Raw genomic sequence first — 25,748 nt, forward strand, 5'->3', positions numbered from 1 at the left:
AATAAGATGGATGAAAAAGAATGAAGAGTCTGTAATTCTATAAAACAACACCTGCTGTCTCAATAAAGGTTCTATAAAAAGGAAATATAGGTGGACTTGGGATGAAAACATAGGACAGAGATTCATAAGCGCCTAGATGTTGCTAGTAAAATATGCCAAGGGCTGGCTACATGATTCTGGGTAAGAAGCCTACTCTCTATTTATGCTTACAAAGCATTTTGAATTTCTCAGCGGGGAAATGTTACAGAAATAAAGTATATTAATATTTACTTTATAAATCAAATAGGACTAACAGTAATAAATCTATAACAAATGGGGCTTTACATCACCCAGAAAAACATTTAATATAGGCATTTTTGCTGATTTTATGACTCTTGAAGATCACAAATCTTTGGGAAGGCTGCAACTGAGCTCCTGTGAATCAGGAGCTTTCTGTGTAAAGATGAGTTCTATAATATTCCTTTGTACCTGCTGCCATGACTGTCTTAACACATAAACTAAATAAAATATGGAAAACTGAGGATGAGATTGTGTAAATTCTAAACTAGGTTGCTTCCTGAACTGCGCATTAGTAAGGTGGTGTATAAAATTATAATAATGATGATGATGATAATGCTGTCTTTCTTTGAGCTTCTCTCCCTTTTAAGTAGCAACTCTTCAGAGAAAAAAAATCCATGATGGATCCTTGTAATGAAAAGTTTTATAAAAGGACAATTAAATAAAATTGGTACTGGATGCCAAGAGGACTCAAGTGGTTGTGTCATGGCAAAGCATATTCAGAAACCTCAGGTCCCAAATGTAAGAAATATTGTAACAAAACTAAATTAATCTAATGGAAGAAAGAATAAGATTGAAAGCTGTAGGATAGTTCCATTCCTTTCCCTCTGCTGCCCCGTTGTGGTTAACACTTTGGTAAATACCCAGCCACAGGGTCTTGTTCTAGAGCCTGGAATCCTAACACATTTCAAAGGAGCCAACGAGAGCATTGGCAGTGGTCTTGCTTTTCTTTCTTGCCTCTCACACATTCTTTAGGAGTTGGCTACAGCTTCTAAGGGCCATGGACTACAGGTTGAGGACAAATCCCTTAAATGACAATCTAAATAATTGGTCCTCCACTTTGGATGCTTACATCAATGGGGAAAACATTGATCTCAGGGGACACTAATAGTGGTGCCATTTAGGGTATTATAAAGGGAACAAGTCCCCCACACCACTGGTGGGTTATCACACTTCACTGCCAGGGCCACCCTGGGGTCTCGCCCCCAGAGGGTGGTCCTTGCTGTCCCTGAGATATGGGCAGGTTCGACTGGACCGCTGGTTGAGCCATAAAGTTGGTTGCTTGTCGGGGGGGCTGCAGGTTCAGGGGTGCTTCGCCCCATTCGGGGTTGGCATAGTTGGGCCGCCTGGTGTCCCAAGTGGGAGAGAGCCGTGCGCGGCCCAGGTGCCCTCTCCCCCTCCCGTTTCCCTGAGTTTTAGAGCTGCATTCCTTGGCAAAGTGCCCTTGCTTCCCGCAGACCCAACACGGTCCTCTGGGTCGATTCTGGCGCAGGGGGAATGCTGTTGGCAAGTCATGAAACCGAGGGCAGTTTGTTACAACGTGACCCACCTGGCCACATTTAGAGCATGCCATCACGTTGGCTATTGCAGTGCTAACGGCCATCTGGATTGGGGCTAGACGCTCTTCCTTCGCGACATGCTTGATCATGTCTGCGATACTCGACCCCACCGGCAATGACCGCAGAATTTCTTTGGTTGCCGAGTTGCACTGCTGACGCAAGCATTCTGCTACCACCGGGCCTTTTGCTTCCGCAGGCAGGCTCGAAGAGTCGACTGCTGCCTGGAGACGGTCCACGAATTGTGTGAAACTCTCACTTTCACTTTGTTTTATCGTGGACCATGATGATGGCTTGGCGATGACTCTAGAAGCTGTGCGAATGGCTTCTCTGGCCGCACGGGTAGTTGCCATGACTTCATGGGCCCGCAGGCCCTGAGCTTGCGCCTGAGGGGTGATCATGGTTGGGTCTGTTCCCATGAGCCGCTGCAGGCTGGAGCCGTGCAGTGGGTGATCTGCCCCAGCTACTTGGGCCAGCTGCTTTACGCAGTTGTCCTCCCATTCTTGTTTGAACACAATCATCCCTGCCCCGTCCAATATTAATCTGCAAGCTTGTTTTATATCAAAGGGCAGCATGTCATCTCCACCGAAAACGCTGTCTATGAGGGTGGAGACCATGGCAGAATTAAGTCCTTTATCTGCAATTGCTTTAACAATTGCTTGTATGTCCTTAGGGTTTATTGGTGAGTGGACCCTCTGTCCCCCGTCTGTGACCCGAACCGGGAATGCTAGCTTGGCCGATGGGGCCCAATCGGCACATGCCATCTTTATTTTTCTCCAATCCGTGAGAGGGATTTGTCCCCCTCTCGGCTTTTCTTTAATTTGAGTGGGGATGCGTCGGCTTTTAACTCTATGCACCCCCACTTCCTCCTCCTCTGAGCTCGAGTCGGTTGTGACCCACCCGCCCGGACTAGCGTCCGAGCCGGAGTCAGAACTCGACTGACCGGTCACTTCCGGGCCCCGAGCTCCTTCTGTCGGGCCCCGGCCCCGCCCACCTCCCTTGCGGGTGGGGCCGCCCCCTCCCCGCGGCTCGCCCCGCCTGCTGCTCGGAGCAGACGGGCGCTGACTGGCTCTCCGCCCCTCGCGGGCACCACCCTTCTCTTTTATGTTCTCCTCCCCCTCACGCTCGCACGCGCCGTTCAATTCCAGCGCTACCTCCCTGTTCCCGCCGCGAGCGTTCTCACCCCGCCTTTCCCGCTCGGCGCCATCTTGGGCCGCATAAGGTGGCGGCCTTTCCGAGATTGCCTCGGGCTCCGCTTTTCCAGCGGCGCCCCCGGCCTCCCCGGCCAACCCGCCCCAGAAGGATTCCGCTCGTTTCTGTCCCTCCGTAAGCGGGCCGGGGTTTGAGGATTGAGGGGACGCATCCCCCTCTCGCAAACATTTAGATTCTGCATAATCATCACCACGTGGGGGGGGCAGAGTCCGCGGGGCCGGGGTGGAGAATATCCACCGGCTGGTCAATGACCCCAAGCTCTAAAAGTCTCGCAACGGCGAGAATAAAATCTTTAGGCTTACACTCTGTCTTATATAATTGCGATACGACCTTCACAAGGGCTTCCATCTTCCTTGCGGGTCCGGGAGCGTCCTCCCCGCCGGGCTGGTCCAGCCGCACCGGCCGTCGTTCACCCGATTCCAAGCGACTTCCCGATTCCCGGAGCTCCTTCCCGGCCCCCGGGTTTCGGCACCACCCCCGCCTTCGGGGGGCGTTGCCTCCGGAGGCGTGGCGACCTGGTTCAGTTTCCTGGATGGAAGCTTTAAGTTTCTTCAGTTCATCTTCCAGTGCCTGGAGAAGGGAAGGACAAGAGCAGCAATATCATATCTAGAAGAACAAAGAAGCTCAGATACTGTAGAATGAAAATATGGAATTGTATCCTTTAGCCAAAAGGTCCCAGAAATTATTTGTTTGGAAGGAGAGTGCTGCCAGGCTACCGAGTTATGTTGTCCAAATACGACTTCGAAGAATAAAAAGAGTTGTAAGCAAGCAATATTGTGACATTCTGAATTTTTTCAACTTTGTCAGTATGGCAGGGCAAGCCTCTTCAAGAACAGAGAAGACAAGTTCTTAAGAAGACAAACATATGTATAAATACATAGCCTGGTATTTTGAGAATCTCAGCACATGCACAAGGAGGTTACAATCATAGAATCATAGAATGGTTGCCCTGGAAGGGATCATGAAGATAGCTAGTCCAACCCCCCTGCAGTGAGCACGGACATCTTCAACTCGATATCAGAGTCCCATCCAACCTGACCTTGAATGTTTCCAGTGTTGGGGCATCTTTATACACTGCTCAGAAAATAATTTATTCATTTACACGTATTTTATTCACATGAAAGGAAATCTGTATATCTTTTGGTCAAAGCTCATGTATCTCTGTCTCTGGAAAACTGAGATTTACACCTTCATGCTTTTAAGCTGAACAAACAGCTTGCTAGAACTTTTCCACACCATCTGTTAGGAATTGCTCTTGACATTCTAAAACAATATGGGAATGCATGGCTGCAAATGTAGACTGATAAAGGGAGAGAACAACTCCAACAGATGATGAAAACCGAATGCCTTAATATTTTTTTTGGTATGGACAGAGGAAAGGTAGTTTTTTTTTTTTTTTGTAATGAAACCACACCAAAATCATAATCATTCTGATAAAATCCATTCACATTAATATGCTAATTTTTCCTGTGAAGGAGAACTAGATCCCATTTCCCTTCATAGCATTTCTATTATTCTGAACTGAATGTGGTCAGAAGCAACCTTCAAACTCAAATGCAGCTTGTGTGTGTGCTGCATTGTTGTTTCACCATTACCTTGACCCTGCACTTGAACTCCGTAGAACTATCAGATCCGAAAATATCAAGAAGTATACTGGAAAAATAAAGAATTTTACATACCAGCTCCTCAGTTTCCATTTTATTTCTTCTAGCTAGACAAAAGCGTTCCCATATAGATGGGTCTAAGCCATTAGGCATGTACTCAGGACTATCCAGTTCATCCATGGATTTCCTTAACAGGGTACGTGCATCTTTGTAATCTTCAGCTGAGCCTGAACAATTGCCATACGGGTTTGCAGTGTCAAAGGCCATTTCTGTCACTGGGGCCCTAGTGCACATATAGAGTACATAAAATATTTACTTTTTATTATCTCTTGCACAAAAGAAGTGCAAAAACAACTATGAACATTTCATTCTTTCAAGTTCCTAGCAAAGAACAAATAGGTAAGACTGCATCTTACACAAAATAAGAATATATGTTTTTGAAACCTCATGATTATTTAGATTGCATTTAAAATAGATCGTGGGGGGTGAATGAGGAAATATAAGTACTCAAAAAAGCAATTGTTAAATAGCCAATAAAAAGCAGGCAGCCCACTGATTATCAAAATAATTTTGACCATTGAAATAAATAGCATTCTCATTCTTGACTCCCAAGAAACACCAATATTTAAGCAGATGGCATCAGGAGGATCTTACTCTGGTCGACGTTTGTAAAGTTGGGAAAGTTCATTAAGGAGATCAGCAGGTAGGTCAGCAAACTCCTTTGTAAAACCACATTCCAGTTTCTAGGAGGGAAACAGAAAGCTTTCTTGTTACCAAAACGTTATTTTTAAAAAAGCATTAACCTGCTCATACCTTAGAAATATAGAACATGGTGCTCTTCCAAGCACTGTCAAGCATCACAGGAATCCGGGATACTTCATTAATTTTTCTCTGCACATACTCTCCTTTACAACTGAATTTCAGCAATCAGCAAGTTGACCAGAACTCATCCCATGCTCACAGTGAAGTACATTCTTCTTGTTATCAAGACACAGCATTAACTTTTTAATTTGTGAACCTCCTTGTGTTTGTCAAGAGTCTCACCTTCTCTTCAACTATTGCATTTTCATAGGTGTCCATGTAAGCCACAATTTTATGTTCTGTAGTCTGGAGTGTTTTCGTAGTCTTGTCCTATAGCAAAACCAAAACATTTCAGGAATGAAACTCACCCAGCAGAAGCACCAACCAGCCACTCATTTACACTGATGAAGCTGACGCTTTCTTATTTCTAGAGAAAAACATGTGAGCTGTTTTCACTAACAAGTCAATGCCTTCTTCTGCAGGTTAATTGTAGATACTGCTAATGGGTGAGCAGGTGTGAAATTAAATTAGTCCCCTGCTTAAGACAGTAAGAAATTTGTGGAAGAAATATACAAATGCTTACAAGTCTTCATATTAAAATCTGAATGTAAGGACCTTTGTTGATAGTTGTTTTCACTTGCACAAAGATTTCCTTTTCCTTTCACATCATCACAGGTAACACAGTGCAAAAATTCACAAATGCTGTTCAATGGAGTGTTTTAATTTGAGAATGCAGCTTCCCTTTCGTCATAACATAGTTCTGCTACCTGTCAGGATACTACGTCTTACTGAGGCTGTTAAATGCCTCTACTCTGCTGGGGAGATCCTTCTCCTGTATTTCACAGTTTGTATGGACCAAAAGATCTACCTATGGGAAGAGTTAGAATTTTTTTTTTTATATGATTTGGCAGGGATGGGTAAACACTTCAGGAGACTAAATTGGTCAATAAGATTATAAACACTTTGTGCTCAAGGGTATGTGTGTCAGATACTCAAAAGCAACCTCTGTCTATGCTTTGAACTGGCAAACACAAGTCAGCATGGCCCTCACTTCAGTGAAAAACTTGATGGCATTACACATCTTCATGTCCTAAAAGCATCATAGTTGCTGCTTCCAGCTTGACACTGGATACTGAAAAATACTATATATAACAACCATTAGCAGCATGCCCTTCTGAATGCATAGAATTTTACCAAACAACTCCAGCTGAACCAAAATGAGTATATCTATTAAAAAACATATGTATTTATAAAGTATGTCACCTGTACAGGTTGAAAAATATATCAGTGACCCTGTAAATTGTCAGAAAATAATCTACAGCAAAATTTTTATTTGGAAAGAGCAGTCCTCACAAGAAAATGTTTTGTAAATATTACACTTTTCCTAAGAACAGCATTCCAAATGACTACTTACTTTTTCTTTCTCCTTTTTCACAAGAAAATTATGAAGTCCAGCTTTTCTAGTGTCCAACTCCTCATCCAACAGTAAAGCGTAAACAAGATTGACTATTTTGAGTTCTTCCTGTAAAATGATTGTATTAAAAAATGTTAACTTTCCTGATGCACAGTGACAGAGAAGAAAAATCAATGTTCTCTGCAATACCTGGTAGACGACCATCTCTGATTTCACTTTCCTTTCAGAGAGTTTACACACAATCTCATCAAAATTTCGTGTTGTTTCCTGGATGGAAGCTTTAAGTTTCTTCAGTTCATCTTCCAGTGCCTGGAGAAGGGAAGGACAAGAGCAGCAATATCACATCTAGAAGAACAAAGAAGCTCAGATACTGTAGAATGAAAATATGGAATTGTATCCTTTAGCCAAAAGGTCCCAGAAATTATTTGTTTGGAAGGAGGTGCTGCCAGGCTACCGAGTTATGTTGTCCAAATATGACTTCGAAGAATAAAAAGAGTTGTATCATTTGCGTATGGCATCAGCAACTCTGGGAATGGAACCTGAAAAAAATTTTAGGAATACTGGTACATTTGTGAAGGAAAGTTACTGTCTGTGAGATGCCACAGGCCTTGGCTTGTATTACTTGGTATAAGTAGAGATTGTCTAGTCTAAGCTAGGACTTCTTTCATATGCCACATGATCTTTGTTCTTCACTTGTTCTCCATTTATTCTGTGTATTAGCATTTTCAGAAGTAGCTCCTGAAACTCTGGTGATGAGCATGTTAACAAAACCACTCCTTTTCTCATTTTAATTTACCCTTCTATATTCCTCTTTTTCTTCATTCAGTTCCTTGACTTTTATCTCATATTCTCTAAATATTCTCTTTTCTTCTTCATTCCAAAGATGCTCAGGCTTGGAGAGAAAAGGAGGTGGAGGAATATCCTGGAAGAATTAAAGACAAATATGTTTCAAAAGCAACATTAAGTCCCCATCTGCACACTAACAAACTCTAGCACATCTCAAGATGAGTTAAAGGTATTCCTTAGTGGTAAATAAGGTACAAGACTTAAGTCTAAGTTACCTATATATTCTGTTTCTCTGGTCTGTCACTTGCACAGTAATTTTGGTGACACATATTGTGCTATTCTCTCTCAATTGCTTATAGGAATTCACTGCTGGATCTTGTAAAGGACAAGTATTTTGTACTCAAACATACTGCTGTAGATACTAGATACCTCACGTTTTCTGCTTCAGAAAAAAATCTAACTCAAAAAGGTAACCCAAATCTAACTCCATGCTAACGTATACTTCTAAGTGGAGCCCTTATTTTCCAAAAGAGATCAATTCCAGGGAAAATGCTTGGTCCTGCCGTACTCTTTTTCTGTGACATTTCACATTTGTTCCTTTCTTTACTTGTGTACTACCTATATTGGCTGAGTTAAAATGGAATACAGTATTTTTCTGTGAGATCACAGTGATGGAAAACAGGCTCTTCCTCCACCAGTTGTTATAATGGTAATACCAGATTATGTTCCTGCAGTATTCCACTGTGACAGGGACAGGTGTTATGGATAAGTCATATGCAGGCACTAGAACTCTGTGGTCTCTTTTGAGTCCAGTGTGTGGTCTCTTACAGAGTCTATGTAGGTTTAATGCAATTCTACAAGTCTCTGACTTTCTCCTATCACTTAGGTTTGAAATATTTGCTAGTTGAATTTCACACGTCCTCTAAAAGCCCACAAACCACCTAAATGATATGGCAGAAACACAGCTCACCATCTTCAAGACGTCTTCCTTTTTGACTTCTAGGACTCCACCCATCATGTCATTAAGAGCACGCAGTCTGTCATTGTCCTGCAAACAACCACAAAAAATATTTTTGTTTGCAAAAGGAAGTGTAGTAATTGGAAGTTTTGAGAGGGATAATAGGGTAGTTCACATCTAGATCATCTGTACAATTATACGGTGTGTCACTAGTAGATTAATGCACTTCGGTGATGCCTGTGAAACATGATGAAAGTCTCAGAGTTTTTTCTGGTGGACGGATGTTCACGTACCAAATAACTTACTCAAACTGCCATTCTGGCATTCTAGAAAAGAATACACAGGTATAGACTACTCCTGTGCAGTTGGTAGGCTAGGCTGAAGGAGGCTATTGTGTTATTGTCTCATTGAGCATCTCTTTTGGGAACAGAACCATTTTAGGTTCTGCACAGATGCATTTTAAAGCCAGAGGAAAGCATTACAACACCCTTGCCTTATCCCTGAAGAGCACAGGTCGCTCAGTTAACAAACACAGATAAAGCAGAAAGCTCTCTCTTGAGCAGCAGCATGCATTTAGAAATTTATCTAATCCCTAGTCACATGATAGAGTATTTTTAACTGCCATTTTTTTTAGAAAATGTTGAGCCTAATACTAAATCTTTTCTCCCCCCGGCTGGTCTAGGTAGTTCCAATTGTAAACGATAATAAGAAGGAAAAGGCACACATCATCATTACCTACCATTTACACTTTATTCTCCCATGCTACATGACTGGAATATTTCAGTGCAGCATTAACTAAATAAGCCTGACCAGAGACAAAGGCCTACACAGTAAAAAAGGAAACTACTTTAAGTACCTTCTCAGCAAGACGTCTTTCCATTTCAAGCTTAGCCAGCATTTCTGCTTTCTCTCTCTCTTCTTGAGTCAAGTATTTTTCAACTTTAATCTGAAGGAAGAAAATGAGGGTCATATCAGGGTTCTTCTCTCCAAATGTGATCACATGCAGACTAAGAACCTTTGGAAAGAGGGGCAATACTAATTCTTGATGCTTTTTGTATCTCTGCTCCATGATAATACTCCTCAAGAGGACATTGTTCTTTTGAACACCCCTGAAAGCATATTTAAAAATGCTAAAATAGAAACTACCATCATTTTTGTTGAGATTAGTTGTATTTCTTGCATACCTTTTCTGACAGTGAATAACACGAACTGGTGAGAGAACAGAGAGAATTGGGAAAGACTGACCAAAAGAGCATGAGATTGGTGGAATATATTGTATAAGAAGCATGGTGCTTCTTTATAAATTATCATTTCAATTTATAATTACAGTACTAAGCACGGTTTAGTACCCACACACTTAGTCTAAAACTACTTAGTCTCAAAATGGTGCTCAGAATAAACAGAGAAACCCTTATCTATGGAAGTAAACCCTCCAAGCCTGGCTTGAATCTTACACTCAGGAACAGGGGGAATATCTACCTAATTTATAGCCAATTAAAAACTTAACATCAACGAATTAAGATTGTATACATCTTATTCATTTTGGATTGACTTATTATAAGTTTTCTCCCTAAAGAGTGAAGGGAAGCAAAAGAGACAAAAAGATGATTTTAAGTACACAGACACATCTGTTTTCAGCTTTTCAATGTCTGGCAATGACAGGAATTAAATAAATATATTTGAGTAGGTGAAAGAGAAAGATTCATTTTTCAAACACCTCTGAATCCTGAACTGTGAGTGCTCGCTCTGGTATCTCATCATCTGTAAGAGCTGGCTCCCACACTTCCAACTGCAGATCAAGTTGTTCCAAGATTTCTCGGATCCTCAGGTTTCTTTCTTTCACTCGTTCTATCTCCTGCTCCTTTTGTTGTGCAACTATGTCAAATTCCTTATTAAAAGCAGTTTTCAGTTTGTAAATGATGTCCTGAAATACCAAAAAGGGAAACAGCAATATGGCACAGGTCACATCCATCCATGATTATGGGACCACTCCTCAAGCCATCAAAACCATAAATGTGTGTAATTGTATGTGTGACAGGGAGATAAACTGGTAAAGCCCTTTAATGAAAATCATATAGGCAGAGTTCAAGCTTTGTTAAATAGAGGTGGGCAAACTACCATTCGTGGGGCTTTTTTCCCGCATAGAAATTTTTATTGCTGCATATTGCTGCAAACACTGGATAGAAAATTCTATTTGCTTGTTTTTGAATTCTTTGGCTGAAAGAAGGGGCCTCAAAGAAAAAAAACACATGACCTATAAATCTAGAGACTGTAAATCACAGGTAGAGGGGCATACTTTTAAGGGACATACACGCTAAGGACATATTTTCCTGATTTTTAAGTGATTCATCCTGCAGTTTCAATAATGCTTTTATGTGATTTTCTGCCTGGCATATGTAAGAAAAATTCCCTCATTAAATAAATAAACAAAAGTCGTAAACTATTTTTTTAAAACAGCTAAGACCTTACAATGATTTTAAAAATCATATATTCTCGGTGCTTAAATTCTTCCTTTAGCCTACAGAATTGACCTCAACCAAGCAGAATAGAATATTAAGAGAGAAAACTATGTGTGTCTCCTACTACATCAATTTAATAAAATGAAACATGGAAAGGATTTCAGTTCTATCACCAGATTTTACATTTTGAGATGCTTAGCTGTCTGCAATTTGTATTACAATAAATATTTTTGTGGCCATGATTATTTCATTGGTTTCTAATACAATAATAAGTTATGATGTAGTAAGGCAGGATGGCAGATAACATAAAGTGTTGCTGGGAGACAAAAGGCTGTGCTCAAGTGTTTGTCAGCTACCTATCTAACTCTCAGCAAATTCACTGCACTGGCCAAGAACACAGCAGACTTGTCTGCTATTAGATATATCGTATGCATCTTGAAAGCCACACAGTAGAAAGATCTCGTTACATCCAAACTTACATCTAAAATTGCTCCTTGTGTTTCTTCCCCATCTGCTTTAAAAACTAGTGTATCTACTAGATTTTATGTATTACAACGCATAACTGTTGAGCTCTGCTACCAGTTGTAGCCTTAAAGAGCTCTGATGAGGCAATGCTTTACTGTTGTTTAACCACTTCTGCCCTTGCAGATCATCTTCATAAGAAGCCTTTTATGTAGCATGTTTACTGCTTAATAAACAGGCCAGGGTAAGAGAAGGGAGAGTCGGATAGTAAAGAATATTAAATAACAGAAACACTGAAGGCTCCAAATGAAGGGCTGATAAGACTGTAAAGAAATGAAATGGTGTGAGGATACAGCTGAACTTTCATTCAGCAGCAAATAGTATGGAAAGAGGTCATGTTTCCACAGGCATGCTGAGCTGTGCAAGCCAGCTATACAAACACCAGAGGACAAATAGAAATACTCTCAAACTGGGTAACCAATTTCATAAAAACGTTTTTCTTCCACACCTGAGCTGGCAAATCCACATGGTGCTTTGCTGCACGATGTGCATTTATCTGTAACACAGTGGCCTGTGCAACTCTCCATTGTAGTGTCAGTACACCCAAAATCTGAGCGTCTGTGACTGCTATGAGTATGTCTTGTGTGTGACTCACTATCCAATGTCTCCAGTATGTATCTTAACCAGCTCCTTCATGTTCTGTTAGTGTCAGATAGTAAAACAGAGTATTTAGCATTCAAATACTGAGACAGAGTTTTCTCTGGCTAACGGGGAATAAATGTGCACAAAGGAGACAAAAATCAGCAGGTATTTCAATAGATGACAAATATGGTATCACCTATTAAGAGCTATGGGAGGGGAAAGAAATAGTATTTATATAGGACATATATAGTGACTATTGCAGCTTAAGTTAGCTTCAATCTAACAATTTCCTTTCTCTCAGCTGAAGCTAGATAACTTTTCTACATGGCTAGAAGGCATATGCTTTCAAGCTCACGATGTGGGGTTTGTTTTAAAAAAAAAGACAGGAAAACATGATGCAATTTATATAATGAAGAAAGGTTTATTAATATTCAATAATTCTTACCAGTGACCCGGGCAAATCTAAATTCCATTAAAACATAAAATGTAGATCACTGTTGTTGCTGTGGCTTAGAAGATTTAAATTTTAGTGAAACTGATAATATGTTTTTCTTTGGAATGTATTTTGAAGCTGTTCTGAGGCAGAGGGTGGTCAGTAATTTGGAAAAGTACCCCAAATATAAAGTTTTCATTCTTTTTTTTCTTTGTTGCCACCACTATCAATTTCTCACATAGTCTAATTTTGATGTTTTAATAGGTTTTGTATGACTTGATAAATCTCTGGCCAACCACTCTTCTATGCTTAGAAAGTTTTTTGCCTTTAGCCTGAAAAGCACGATCTCATACTTAATATATCTACATTGCTGCTTCTGTTACCTATTGTATTACTATAGTTCTACAGTTTAGTGGCAATCCATCACAAACTTTCCCTTTTCCTTCTTTTGTTGATATTTAAGATATCTGGGCTTCTTTGAATCAGAATAAAGTGGATGCATTGTCATGTTTGTCCCTCATCTAGCCTAAAACTTCCTTAGATGATAGTAAGTCTTGAACATATATGTAGGCCGATAAACATGTAGTGAATTCAAATTGGCTTCCATCCTATGGGAAAGCCTCTGGAATGGTAACCATGGGCAGATTGGCTTGATTCATACCTCTGGTTTTGTAGGTAAATTGCTTCAGTTCTATGATACATACTGGATGTGGAGCAAATTGTGACTGCAAAAGTTTTTTTATTCCTGTAAGTTCGTCTTTGTTTGCTAACATTTTTATAGAGAGAAAGACATCTCTTCTTTCATAGCACGTACTTAATTGAATATAAATAAATCATGAATGTCCTCACTTCACATCTGTAAATGCATACTGAAATCCAAATACAAGACACACATTTTGTTAATGCAAGAAGCATAAATGCTGTGGAATTAATTTTAGCAGCTAAGTGTTCATTTTCAATAACCTCTGTTTCATAAATCTATAATAATTATCTAAATAACATCCCTGGTTATTGAGTGTTTAACATATTTTAATCATGAGAAGATTCATTAATTAAAAAGGAATGTGTGGTTTTCCTTATGGCTTGAGTCCTGTTCCTTCCTTGGTCATAGTGGATAAAAAGTGTAACAAAATTTAGACAAATAAAGAAGCGTTCAGCAGAACAGACAAATGTTCATGGTCCACCCATTAACCTCCTTCTCTCAATTCTTACTCCTTTTACTACTGAAGAATAAATCTCTGACTCTACCGTGTCTCAATATGCTCAAATACTACTTGGCCTCAGTTGTGTTCCCAGTCTGCAATTCTGTGTTTGGCAAATGTAGAACCTTCCTGTCTCATTGGGTTTGAGAGGGTTTATATAGAATAAAGAGCAAAGTATGGGATCTGTGCCACTGACTCCATCATAGATCACTGTGACAAAGAGCGAGCTTGAACAGTAGATTGCATCTTAATAAATCAGCTCGTAGGTAGCATTGCGTGATTTTTTTTTGTCCACTGTAGTATTGTGCTTATAGGATCCCATGCTTTCTTGGTTTAGTTTTAGGATATGTAGGAAAAAGAACATTCATGTGGATCTGAATGTGTGTGCTAGTTAGCTTTATTTTTTACAACCTTTTTAAAAAGCTGAGCTTTTTCCAGTTTCTCTCCTGATTGTTATTTTTGCAATACTAGGTCATGATCGTTGGTTAGTTTCACCAATATGCTCCAACACCTCCTGCTAATGAGCTGTCTTCTAATATGGATGTTGAGGCCAGGCACAACTGGACCTTGTGCTCTAGGGTTTCAACATGATATTGCAATAGAGAAGGTTCTTACCATTAGTTTTAAGAAGTTAAACACAAATCTATTCATATTCTGTATTACAGGGTTCTGGAATACAAGGAGGTGGCATGACTGAATGTAAAATGACTAAATAAAACTCTTTGATTTAAAAACTAGAGTTTTGTAGGTAGCTGTCTCCCAAAATAAATAAACTGAACTATTGAAGTTAGATTTTTTAACAGAAACATCAATATTCATCACAATACCAGTCTTAAATCATTAATTCAATATCATTATAACACCCAGCTGTGATAATACATTATTGATGTTAACTTACTAAATTTTACCTGGTCTTCAGCATCCAAATAATCTGCCAGCTCCCAAAATTTAATACACCTGAGATTTGACATATCATAAATAAACATGAAGTATCAGTTTCCTTAAGCTGCAGCAAAGATGCAACCCAATTTTTAATATGAAAAATTCTCTATCTCCATTATTAAAGAATGCCTTAAACTTTTTTTTATACACTCTGTATTACCAAGCTTAAAAATGTTATTAAGAAGAGTTCTTGTTAACAAATATATATGTGTTTCTACCTGAATTTTTAAATAATTTTAGGCTTAGTGCTAAGCGGATAATCCATTTTTTTTTCTTATCTAGTAGGTAGGAAATTGGTTGGATGGTTGTATTCAGAGAATAATGGTCAACAGCTCGACGTCCAGATGGAGATCTGTGACAAGTGTTGTCCCTCAGGGGTCCGCACTGGGACCGGTGCTGTTTAATATCTTCATCAATGATATTGACAGCAAGATTGAGGGCACCCTCAGCAAGTCTGCAGATGACACCAAGCTGAGTGGTGTAGTTGCCACACAGGAAGGACGGACTGTTATTCAAGGGACCTGGACAGGCTGGAGAAGTGGGCCTGTGAGAACCTCACGAGGTTCAACAAGCTCAAGTGCAATGTCCTACACCTGTGTCAGGGAAATCCCCAATTTCAGTACAGGATGGGGGATGATGTGACTGAGAGCTGCCCTGCAGAGGAGGAGTTGGGGGTGCTGGTCAATGAGAAGCTCGACATAATCTGGCAATGTGCGCTCGCAGCCCAGAAGGCCAACTGTATCCTGGGCTGCATCAAAAGAAGCGTGGCCAGCAAGTCGAGGGAGGTGATTCTACACCTCTATTTCTCTCTTGTGAGACCCCACCTGGAGTTCTGGAATCCTCACCATAAGGAGGATATGGAACTGTTGGAACGAGTCCAGAGGAGGGCTACAAAGATGATCAGAGGGCTGGAGCACCTCCTACATGAGGGCAGGCTGAGAGAGTTGGGCTTATTCAGCCTGGAGAAGAGAAGGCTCCAAGATCTTATAGCGACCTTCTAGTACCTGAAAGGAGCCTACAAGAAAGCTGGAAAGGGACTGTTCATAAAGGCTTGTGGCGATAGGACAAGGGGGAATGGATATGGGCAGATTTAGACTAGACATTAGGAAGAATTTCTTCACCATGAAAGTGGTGAGGCACTGGAACAGGTTGCCTAGGGAAGTTGTGGATGCTCCAATCCCTGGAAGTGTTCAAGGCCAGGTTGGATGGGGCCTTGTGCAGCCTAGTCTAGTGGGACGTGTGCCCCCCATGGCAGGGGGTTTGGACTAGATGATCTTTAATGTCCCTTCCAACCAAAACTATTCTATGATTCTATGATTTTTTATTCAGTAGCTAAAACGAAATTAAGAAAAATAGATGATCTCTTGAACTGGAACTTTTTTTCCTAAAGCTTTGTTATAAAAAAGCTGCTACACTGCCAACAAAACTACTTTGGATAAATGCAGAGGATACTTAATTTCTTGATATGGAATGTTATTGTCTTGAAATATTTTTGCAAGATAAAAAAAAATCTGTGTCAAAATCTAAAAAAAAGAGCTTTGGTTTGCTGATTTTAAAAGGAAAAATTTTACTGTAATAAAATTAAACATTCCACTTTGAACAATGCTGAAATGAAATTATTTTAACATTTTCAGAAATTCTTCTAATTACTCCTTCTTATGGCTGAACCTTTTATTGTTGTTATTGTGAATTAGTGTTAAAAATATTTTAAATCATCCTGCATTAGATAACATGTATCTAAAGCACAGAATTTGTATGGAGAGACCTATTCTGTTCTTTTCTATTTGGTCTATCTAAAACTCGCTCTTTCTGCACAACCTCTTCAGGTCCAGAGAAGTCTTCTGACGCCCCAGTCATTTGCTGTCTCTGTGATGTACAAGAAACTCTATTTTCATTGATTTGTTGTTCTAAAATCTTAGAAGAAAAAGTTGTATAGATAAAAACCTCTGCTGTTAGGAGAACTACCTCATAGATACTTCTTGTACCAGGAAACCAGATCTAACCTGACACTTAATATAGCCATGTATTTTTTATAAAGATCTGACAACTCCTGGGTACGTATGTGGAAGCAACACTTCAGACTTAGATGTTTGTGAAATATATTAGGAAGATAGGATTATTTGCTTATGATACTGAAGACAGGTTGGCTGTACTGCCTTCTCATCCACTAACAGACAAACATCAATTCTTTCCACTGTGAGGAATGAGAGCAGGCTAGGATGTATCCAAGTCAATTGATTGTATTTACTTGAGATGATTTTGCCAATGTATGAAATGGAAAATATGTGGAAGGACAAAGGACAACATAGTCCATATAAGTATTACTGGGTGAATCAAAAACTTATTTTCTTGTCTTCCTTTTTTTGTTTTATGACCCAACTACTATATTATGTATTTCTGATGCCTCTGTCTAGATTTTGAACTGGGTTATGGGTTCATTTCATGAAAAATAGATAGAAGAATAGCCAGTGCAATTGCTGATGCAACTTTGTTTGTCTGTCTCCTTTCTCTAAAGGACATGAGCTGTCTGCTGTAGGCATAAGCTGCTTGTTATCTGAGTTCAGCAGAAGGTCAGTTCTTTTCTCAGAAGGTTTCATTACAGCAAGACTGAGCTACCACAGGGCTTTTTTGTTTCTTTTCCCAAGAGAAAGAATTAAAGAAACCTAAAAGCACAATTAAGGTTAAACAAGAGGATTCGGACCAAGGGCACAGATCTGCAGAATGACAGGTTGGCCAGTGTTTGTACCATATTGCAGAAATATTCTCCACGAAAGTGGAGCTTTCAGACAACATTACAGATGTATGCATAATTTGAAGAATTTAGATGTCTGTTTCAAATCTTATTGTCATACTCCAAAACGAGGTCAAACCCACTGATGATATCTTTGAGGCTTACACCATCCTATCTACTGCAACAAGCTCTAATTTACCCATGTTTACTATCCTAAGCTCCTTCCCCAAGGAAGAAGGTAGTATTTCCTCATTATATTTAGCTATATTTCTATATACAAAAATCGTCAGACATCTTCACACCCATATTTTAAGGAAGAAATTACATTCGCCTTGGTGATTGTGAGATCGCATCCTGGATCATTCCCTTCTCTTCCTGCTGTTCATTTGTGTTCATTACTGGGTTTTCTCTCTTCAGTCCTAACAGAAAAGATCATACAACACTTCTCCCATCTTTTCTGTCACAAAGTCAGTCGTTTCATCTCAATCTAGTTTAAGACACTAGTGACTGAACATATTCCAGAGACTGGGCTACCTTGTTCTCTCCGTGTTATCCCTCACACTGACTTTTTTGAAGGTTGCCTTGTGTCTCCTTCCCTGCTTTTTATCTTTCCACCGTATTTTTGATATTTGGCAGTGGTTTTGCTTTTAATAACAGGTTGCTCTACTGTTTGTCTTCAAAATCCAGGGAGGGAATGACCTCATTGCAGTTAATGGGACCCCTAGACTAATTCTATTAAAGCAACTTTACTGACTGGGGTCAATATTTTTTCCTCATTAAAATTTGTCTTTCTTCTCGCATGTTCAGAAGTGTGTGAGGAGGATCTCTAGCTTTCCAACATTCTTCTGGAGGTTTATAATACTATATCTTTCACAGGGAAGGAAAGTGGGAATTGAGGACTTTACATCCAACTAGCACCAGAAGATTCTACTATCAACGTTAAGTTTCTCACATTCCTTACCTGCAAGTTGCAGGTTTTTTGGCTATTATGAAAAAGTAAATAGCATAGTGTGGGTTTTTTTTTCACTGAATTCTCATCATTGCTATTAAGGAAGCTGCATTTCTTATATATGTCTAATACGTAGATACTTTTCTTATCTAAAGGGTGAGGTTTTTTTTTTTGTTGTTGATTTCCTTAATAGCAAGCCCAGAAAGTGACATAACTTAAAAGACAAATATTAAGTTTTATATATGTGGAATGAGTTCATCATTTGGATTAATAAATACCTCACTAGACTGAACCCTTTTTTATTTCTGGTATTGTAATAGGTTTGGACTGAACTTGAAATATTTCCTAAAGTTTATGTGCTCATAGTGTATGAATTTATGGCTGGGATACATTTTTATGGCCACTAATTATAGTTTGATCTAATAACCTTTGTTCATATTGATGGGATCTTTGCCTAAGTGGTAACTATTCAACTGAGAGGTGATTAAGTACATATAGTATAATTTAAAATGGCCAAAATACTTTTTAAACCAGGCAAATGGAGCCAAAATCTATCTAAAGGAAATGAAGTTGCTTAGAGTGGGACTATTAATCCACAACATCAGCAGGAGTTTTGTTATATCAAAGGAACCTTTCCAGATATCAGGCTAGTTATTCAGGCTATCGGTCTGCATGGATTCAAAATAGAAGTAGGGTGGGTTTTTTTGTTGTTGTTGTTTATCAAAACAACTGTATTGCATTGGTATGCATTCTAATTATACTGCACGAATCACAGAATCACTAGGTTGGAAGAAGACCCACAGGATCATTGAGTCCAATCATTCCTATCAACCATTAAACCGTGACCCTCAGCACCTCATCCATCTGTCTTGTAAATTCCTCCAGGGAAGGTGGCTCAACCACCTCCCTGGGCAGCCTGTTCCAGTGCCCAGTGACCCTTTCCATGAAAAATGCCTAAACCTCCCCTGGCGGAGCTTGAGGCCATTCCCTCTTGTCCTGTCCCCTGTCACTTGGGAGAAGAGGCCAGGTCCCTCCTCTCCACAACCTCCTTTCAGGTGTTATAGACAGCAATAAGGTCTCCCCTCAGCCTTCTCTTCTCTAAGCTAAATAACCCCAGCTCTCTCAGCCGCTCCTCGTAAGACCTGTTCTCCAGCCCCTTCACCAGCTTCGTCAATCTTCTCTGGACACGGTCCAGAGCCTCAACATCCTTCTTGTGGTGAGGGGCCAGAACTGAACACAGTATTCAAGGAGCCGTCTCACAAGTACCAAGTACAGAGGGAGAATAACCTCCCTGGACCTGCTGGTCATACCATTTCTGATACAAGCCAAGATGCCATTGGCCTTCTTGGCCACCTGGGCACACTGCTGGCTCATGTTCAGTCGGCTGTCAACCAACACCCCCAGGTCCCTCTCCTCCAGGCAGCTTTCTAGACAGACTTCTCCTAGTCTGTAGCACTGCACAGGGTTGTTGTGCCCCAAGTGCAGGACCCGGCATTTGGCCTTGTTAAACTCATCCCATTGGACTCTGCCCAGTGGTCCAGCCTGTTCAGATCCCTTTGCAGAGCCTCCCTACCCTCCAGCAGATCCACACTTCCACCCAGCTTAGTGTCATCTGCAAACTCAATGCCTTCATCCAGGTCATTGATAAAGACATTGACCAGGGCTGGACCCAGCACTGAGCCCTGGGGAACCCCACTTGTCACTAGCCTCCAGCTGGATTTCACACCATTTCCCACCACTTTCTGGGCCCGGCCATCCAACCAGTTTTCCACCCAGGAGAGTGTGCGCCTGTCCAGGCCAGAGGCTGACAGTTTCTGAAGCAGAATGCTGTGAGGAACTGTGTCAAAGGCTTTACTGAAGTCCAAGTACAGCCTTTCCCTCATCCAGTAGGCAGGTCACTTTATCATAGAAGGCTCAGTGCTGGATCCTGCCCTGTTCAATGTCTTTATCAATAACCTGGATGTAGGCATTGAGTGAACCCATAGCAAGTTTGCAGATGACACTAAGCTGTAAGGAAGTGTCGGTCTGCTGGAGGGTAGGGAGGCTTAACATAATATTACTTTCAAAAAGTTTTGTTTTAAGACTTCTTACATAACAATTTTCATATTTGTCTGGCTAACTGGGATCTGATCATGACCCTCTGAGTCTGAACAGTCTTGAAAAAGTTATTCCGTTAGCCCTCCAGGCTCATTAAAAAAAGAGAACCCAAAAAGTGCAAGGGAAAATTGGTCTGCAAAGGACTCTTACATGCTGGAATACGTGGCTTACACGGTCTCATGAAACACTGACAGTTCATCATTGTTAAAATCAACCTATATTCATAGAATAGTCTTTTCTCTGGAATGATTTTCTTTGCCTCTTTAGAAACAGAGAAAAGGAAAGACAGAAAGTTGTCATCAGTAGAGGTTTTACATAGTAACTGTCAGACCTAAAATACAGGAAAGAAGAAGGGACACTGAAGTTCATATTAGATGGTTTTGCCTTTTCTTTCTTTTGATATTCAGTGATAGCTATATAATGCTCATGTTGCCATCTTGGAAACTCAATTACTTCCTCAAAAATAAAAACATTTTTCTGGCCATTCACACAGATCTAAGACTGAGGTACTCATCTAATATACATGTAAAAGTAACATGAACCTTACTTTCTGCTCAGAAAAGTTAGGCTACGACCAGGAAGCAGCATTCAACCCAAAAGAAATATCTTCTGCAACAAATCCGTAACTTTAAAACAAGAAGTGTAACTCGCCAACAAGATGAATAATGCTTTTGTCTTAGAGACTGATAGGTACCACACAACCTTAACTTGACCAAAAAATGTGCTAAAAAATAAAACACTGCTTATTTTACCAGATCACCAACCACGATGAGCAGACTCTTAAGACCATGTTCTAGGGTAGCATTGTCATAACAACAATGGTCAGGTACATGGGAAAGAAAATACTATCATGTTCTGAAGCTGAGTTACACTATGAACTATTATATCATAATAATGAAACCGTTTAAAAAAAATTAAAAAAGTTTACTGTCATTATGAATAGTTATCCAGATGTGACTATAATGGTTGTTGTGTGTAAGGGATTTGTTGTAGTAAGGCATGCGAGTGCAGGTAAACCTTTGTTGCTATTAGTAGCTGTCAATGGAATTTACAAATTACCAGCATTTTGACTGAAGGGGCTTGACTGGTTACAATTATCCTTTTCTCTCATTTCTAATAGCAACCATGGAGATGGTACAATACGGTATAAAGATGGAAGGCAGACTACAGCTTGAGCTTTTATTTCTTACTAGCCAATAGAAAAATGACACAGTGGTCTGGCATATAGACCATTTATAATTATAAGGTAGCTAAAAGTGGGTAAATTGTCAGTAACTGCAGAACATTTGGACAAAACCACTGCAATTTGAGTTAATTATCTCTCCAGAGTTCTTGTTCTGAGCAAAACACATGTGTTTATGTAAGACTATTGTATTGGGGTTTTATTTAATTGCTTTTTGCATAACCTTATAAAAAATAAAAATAGAGAGATCTGGAAACAGTTTAAAAAGTTTGTTAAAATAGATCAACGGATATTAAACAGACATTGCAATGCAAAACATTTCTACCAGCCAGTTTTCAAGTAGCTACAGCAAAATGCAAAATAGAGTTTTGGGGGAATGAGGCATGTTGCATAATCCTGACTGCATCCTAAAGCAGTGCAAGGGCATATACCTTTGCTGAATCAAGTGAAGCTCCACCTGCTCTAAGCAGCTAAGTGTCTGGATAATAATGATCTGAAGCAGTGCTGTTGTCCTACTTTGTTTTTCTTTTCCCACTCTTTTAAGAAATGTCTTGTTTTTAAAACTGTGGAAAGGACAGGAGCTTTGAACCTTTGAGTTATGCCATTTTTTAACATAATCAAATGTGGATTTTCCAATAAAATGCAATCAAATTGGAAGAATCACTTGTCTTAATGTAAATATAAGTAAGCAGACCTAAATATTTCATGCTATAGTGACAAACCCCAAATTGCTAATTCCTTGTTTAAGCTAAGGTGGACAAAACTACTAAAGCACGGAGCAAACTTTGAAAATAAAGTTCAGTAAACACTATGTAAAGTGAGTGTGAATTTAACAGCTATCCATGACTGAAAATGTTGTCTTCTATTATGTGTAGCAGCACTGCTGTTTTGATGAACTGTAAACTGTAATTATAGTCAATATGCACGAAATATAACTAGAAAATACAAAATTAGAACATAAAAGCATCTTTCTAAAAGATTTCTTGATTTTATTTATGATCATAAATGAAGGAGTCCTAATCTAGAATCATGAGAAAAATAGCATACTCTTGCCTGACATAACCAGGCAAGCAAAAAGCCTTAGGTAGATGATCAAAGCTATCATTTTTAATTTGTCAGACTTTAACCACAAAAGCAGTGACAATTACAGGAAAAAAAGAGCTGAGGGATATTCTGATTTTTCCCAGGATGCTATCTCCACATCTTTCAATAACAGAGGGCTGGACTCAAAAGGAATAGTATACTGTAGTAAAACAGAGCTATACATCTATCCTCTGCTAGAGCTGCTGGTGGTAAGTTACGCAGTGTTTTGAGCATATTATTAGAGTGATTTAATTTTTTTATAGAGTTCAGGAATTGGAGCTCTATTTTACAGTCTATCGGCCAATGTGTTATTCATTTATGTCTCAAAATCACTGATATTTTCTATGCTTTTTCTAGTGTAATCCTTCAATTGAACAAGACAATGTTCTTGTTCATTCCCTGTTTTCCTGAGAGAACCTTTAGCATTTGAGTTTATCCTCTTAGATTGTACAATCCTACATAGGTCACAGCTTGTTCTTGTGGTGATTCTCCATGGTTGGCCAACATAAATATTTTGGTTAAGGTTAGACATGCACTTTTAAAGGAATTTCCCCATACTTGTTGGCTGGTTTTGTGGTCTCACAGTGGACTCCTTTCAAGTAAAACTAAACAACAAGATATACTCCAGTAGCTCTCCTAGTGCACTCCAACTACTAATGGATGCTCCATGTACAGGACCACACCAGAGCAATTTGAGAGTAAACTTCCCCTGAATCATGTGCAGTGTGGTGATGAGGTCCTCTGTACCAACTATTCCACACCATGCATCCATTGCTATTGGACTACACTGGTTGCTAATGAAGATACAGTCTGCAAAGGCAACATTGGGAAGAAAGTTCTCAGCAAGAGGGGTTGGTATGAGTTGAGGATAGGGATGGATCTTTTATTTATCCAATGTTGTAGCAGTATCTGTACTCTACACTGGGGACCTGATGAAACTTTCTAATTCTCAAACAATTATAATGGCGCAATCAAAAAGTGCTCTACCTCTAACTGACAAAAAATCCTTATGTGGATGCCAGCAATGAGTCATTGTCATGTTTTAGGCTTAGATTATTTATGTTAGAAAACTACTGCTTTTAGGGAGAAATAAATCTATACTTCCATCATGGAAATATTTTGGAACAGGAAATGATTTTCCTTGTTTTGCAATGGAAACTGTCTAGCCATGTCACATATCGAAGAGGCCAAACAAATTAGTCCTGCTGAAGGGCAGAGAGTATAGCAGTATGGCTGTGCATTCTTGGGTCCAAAGCTGATATACTCCTTTGTGTATTGATATAATATGTCAAGGGAGGTAATTTTTGTTTCTTTGTTGCTCTGATATGTGAAGTGCCTATCTTATATGCATGTATATATCTTGTATATTTGAATGCTGATTGCTTTTACCATATTTTTACAAATATTTTTGCCAACCAGTAGCATGTTGGATTTATCATTTTGCACTTGCGTGATCATACCTTTTTTCTTTTCTTGCCATCTTCTGAGATCTGCTCAGGCTATTCTGGGTGGACTTTCAACAATTAACTATTTTATTATCATGATATTTCTCAAGCTATTAAGGTCTCTTTTGTCTTTCTTTTCCAAAAAGTATGTGGTTGTATTGTTGGGAAACTGCAGTTTGAATGGGTGGCTTGTTAGTGGCACTATTTGCTATAAGGTAAGTACAAGGGAAATTGAATCACGGTTGTGTTGTTCAGATCAATCTTCTTTCTACAAGTGAGAAAGTGCTACGTAGGGAGATTTCTTTAGAGAGGGTATGAGTGGTCTGGCATGCCATTATACACAATTGTATATATGAGCTTGGGCTACTTCCACACTCACATCAGGCCTGATATAACATTGCTTTACTTTACAGAAAGTAACCAGAGACTTTTTTTGTCTGTTCAACCCAGACAAATTCATTCATTTCTGGTTATTGAACCTGAAAACAAAAATAAACAGCAGGAAAAAAAAAAAAAAGGCCAATCTCTTGTCAAAGGAAATGTAAACTAGGAAAAGTTGAAGATTTTCTAGTTCAGATCAGTTCAGTCTCAAATAACCAATTCTGTTTGCAGATTCTTTGGGACAGGAAAAATTACTGCTGATGTCCAGCAAAGAGAGCAGTGGAACTGTGCTGACCTTTATTGTATAGTGTAACTGAAGAAAGCTGAAACTCCACTTGAGCTCAAATGGTAATATTCATATTGATGTGGATTTCCCTCCTCAATGTCTATCTGCTAGCAGTATTAGAACCCTCCAGTCTACCTTAGGCTGTATAACTATGTAAATCAATATTCTCTAAAGCCGAACAAAACAAGGCTCTTGATCTGGAAGGTATGTGCAGAAGAAATACAGTGCGCCGAACTTCACTTCTGTTTTGTTTGAATATGTCTTTTTTAGTTTCCGTTTATAGATCTTGATTCCACTCTAGTTTATTACAACCAAATACTTGCAAAAGCAAGTTATGACCCATTGCTACTGCTGAATAGTTAAAACAAAATTGCAAACAGTCTCAGTATAATAAACTTCTCCAGTTCTTAGAGGTTTTAACATATTAGCAAAAAAGTTCAAATACGGCACAAATAGCCAGGTACCAGTGGACATCAATGCAATTCATCGAGAAAGAATTTTAGATGAACAACAAGTCATCTTAGAGGACAGTTTATCATAAGCAGTATGAAAAGAATCTCAAAATATGTGAATAATTAGCACTAAATACTCATTAGGTCTTTGGAGGACCAAGGCTTAAATGCTTGGATGTGTATCATGAAATGGGGCTGTAATATTTTTTAAACCGCAAATTTCTCCTGTGTGGTGTAGCCATGGTATTTCAGTTAGATAACAACGGGATTTCAGCAGTCTTTTCTAGAAGGGTTTTCCTTGTTAGATGGAAGTGGTAGTCTCTCACCAGCAGAAAGTGGTTTGTAGTAGCTTGCTAGGAAAAAAGGAATGTATATATTTAAGATAAGCACATTTTTAAGACTGTCTATAGGCTGCTGGATGGATATTTGTGCTGTGTGCATGTATTCCTGATGTGATTTTACATAAAATCCTTCAGCAACACAACTTTATTCTGTGACAGGCTAAAGAGAGTTTTTTCATTAGATAATTTAAGACCAATCTTTTCCTCTGTAGGAGGAAAAGGAGAAACACTGAAGTATCTTGTTCTGGCTTTTTGTACAAAATATTTTTCGC

At 39.4% G+C, this 25,748-nt stretch overlaps 2 protein-coding genes across 2 annotated transcripts in view; both read right to left on the reverse strand.

Annotated features, from left to right (window-relative positions):
* The window catches only part of LOC138733916 (cilia- and flagella-associated protein 43-like), a 56,888-nt gene extending 55,711 nt beyond the window's left edge, over nucleotides 1-1,177 (reverse strand). Inside the window, 1 exon segment of the mRNA XM_069881432.1 lies at nucleotides 1,130-1,177. Coding sequence (XP_069737533.1) covers nucleotides 1,130-1,177 — 48 coding nt within the window.
* A 3,066-nt stretch (nucleotides 1,178-4,243) lies between these two features.
* The window catches only part of LOC138733917 (cilia- and flagella-associated protein 43-like), a 222,717-nt gene continuing 201,212 nt past the window's right edge, over nucleotides 4,244-25,748 (reverse strand). Inside the window, 7 exon segments of the mRNA XM_069881434.1 lie at nucleotides 4,244-4,712; nucleotides 5,084-5,172; nucleotides 5,474-5,560; nucleotides 6,645-6,752; nucleotides 6,834-6,953; nucleotides 7,441-7,566; nucleotides 8,401-8,478. Coding sequence (XP_069737535.1) covers nucleotides 4,376-4,712; nucleotides 5,084-5,172; nucleotides 5,474-5,560; nucleotides 6,645-6,752; nucleotides 6,834-6,953; nucleotides 7,441-7,566; nucleotides 8,401-8,478 — 945 coding nt within the window. The 3' untranslated portion in view covers nucleotides 4,244-4,375.

Source organism: Phaenicophaeus curvirostris, unplaced genomic scaffold (assembly GCF_032191515.1).
Source record: "Phaenicophaeus curvirostris isolate KB17595 unplaced genomic scaffold, BPBGC_Pcur_1.0 scaffold_46, whole genome shotgun sequence".
Classification (NCBI taxonomy): domain Eukaryota; kingdom Metazoa; phylum Chordata; class Aves; order Cuculiformes; family Cuculidae; genus Phaenicophaeus; species Phaenicophaeus curvirostris.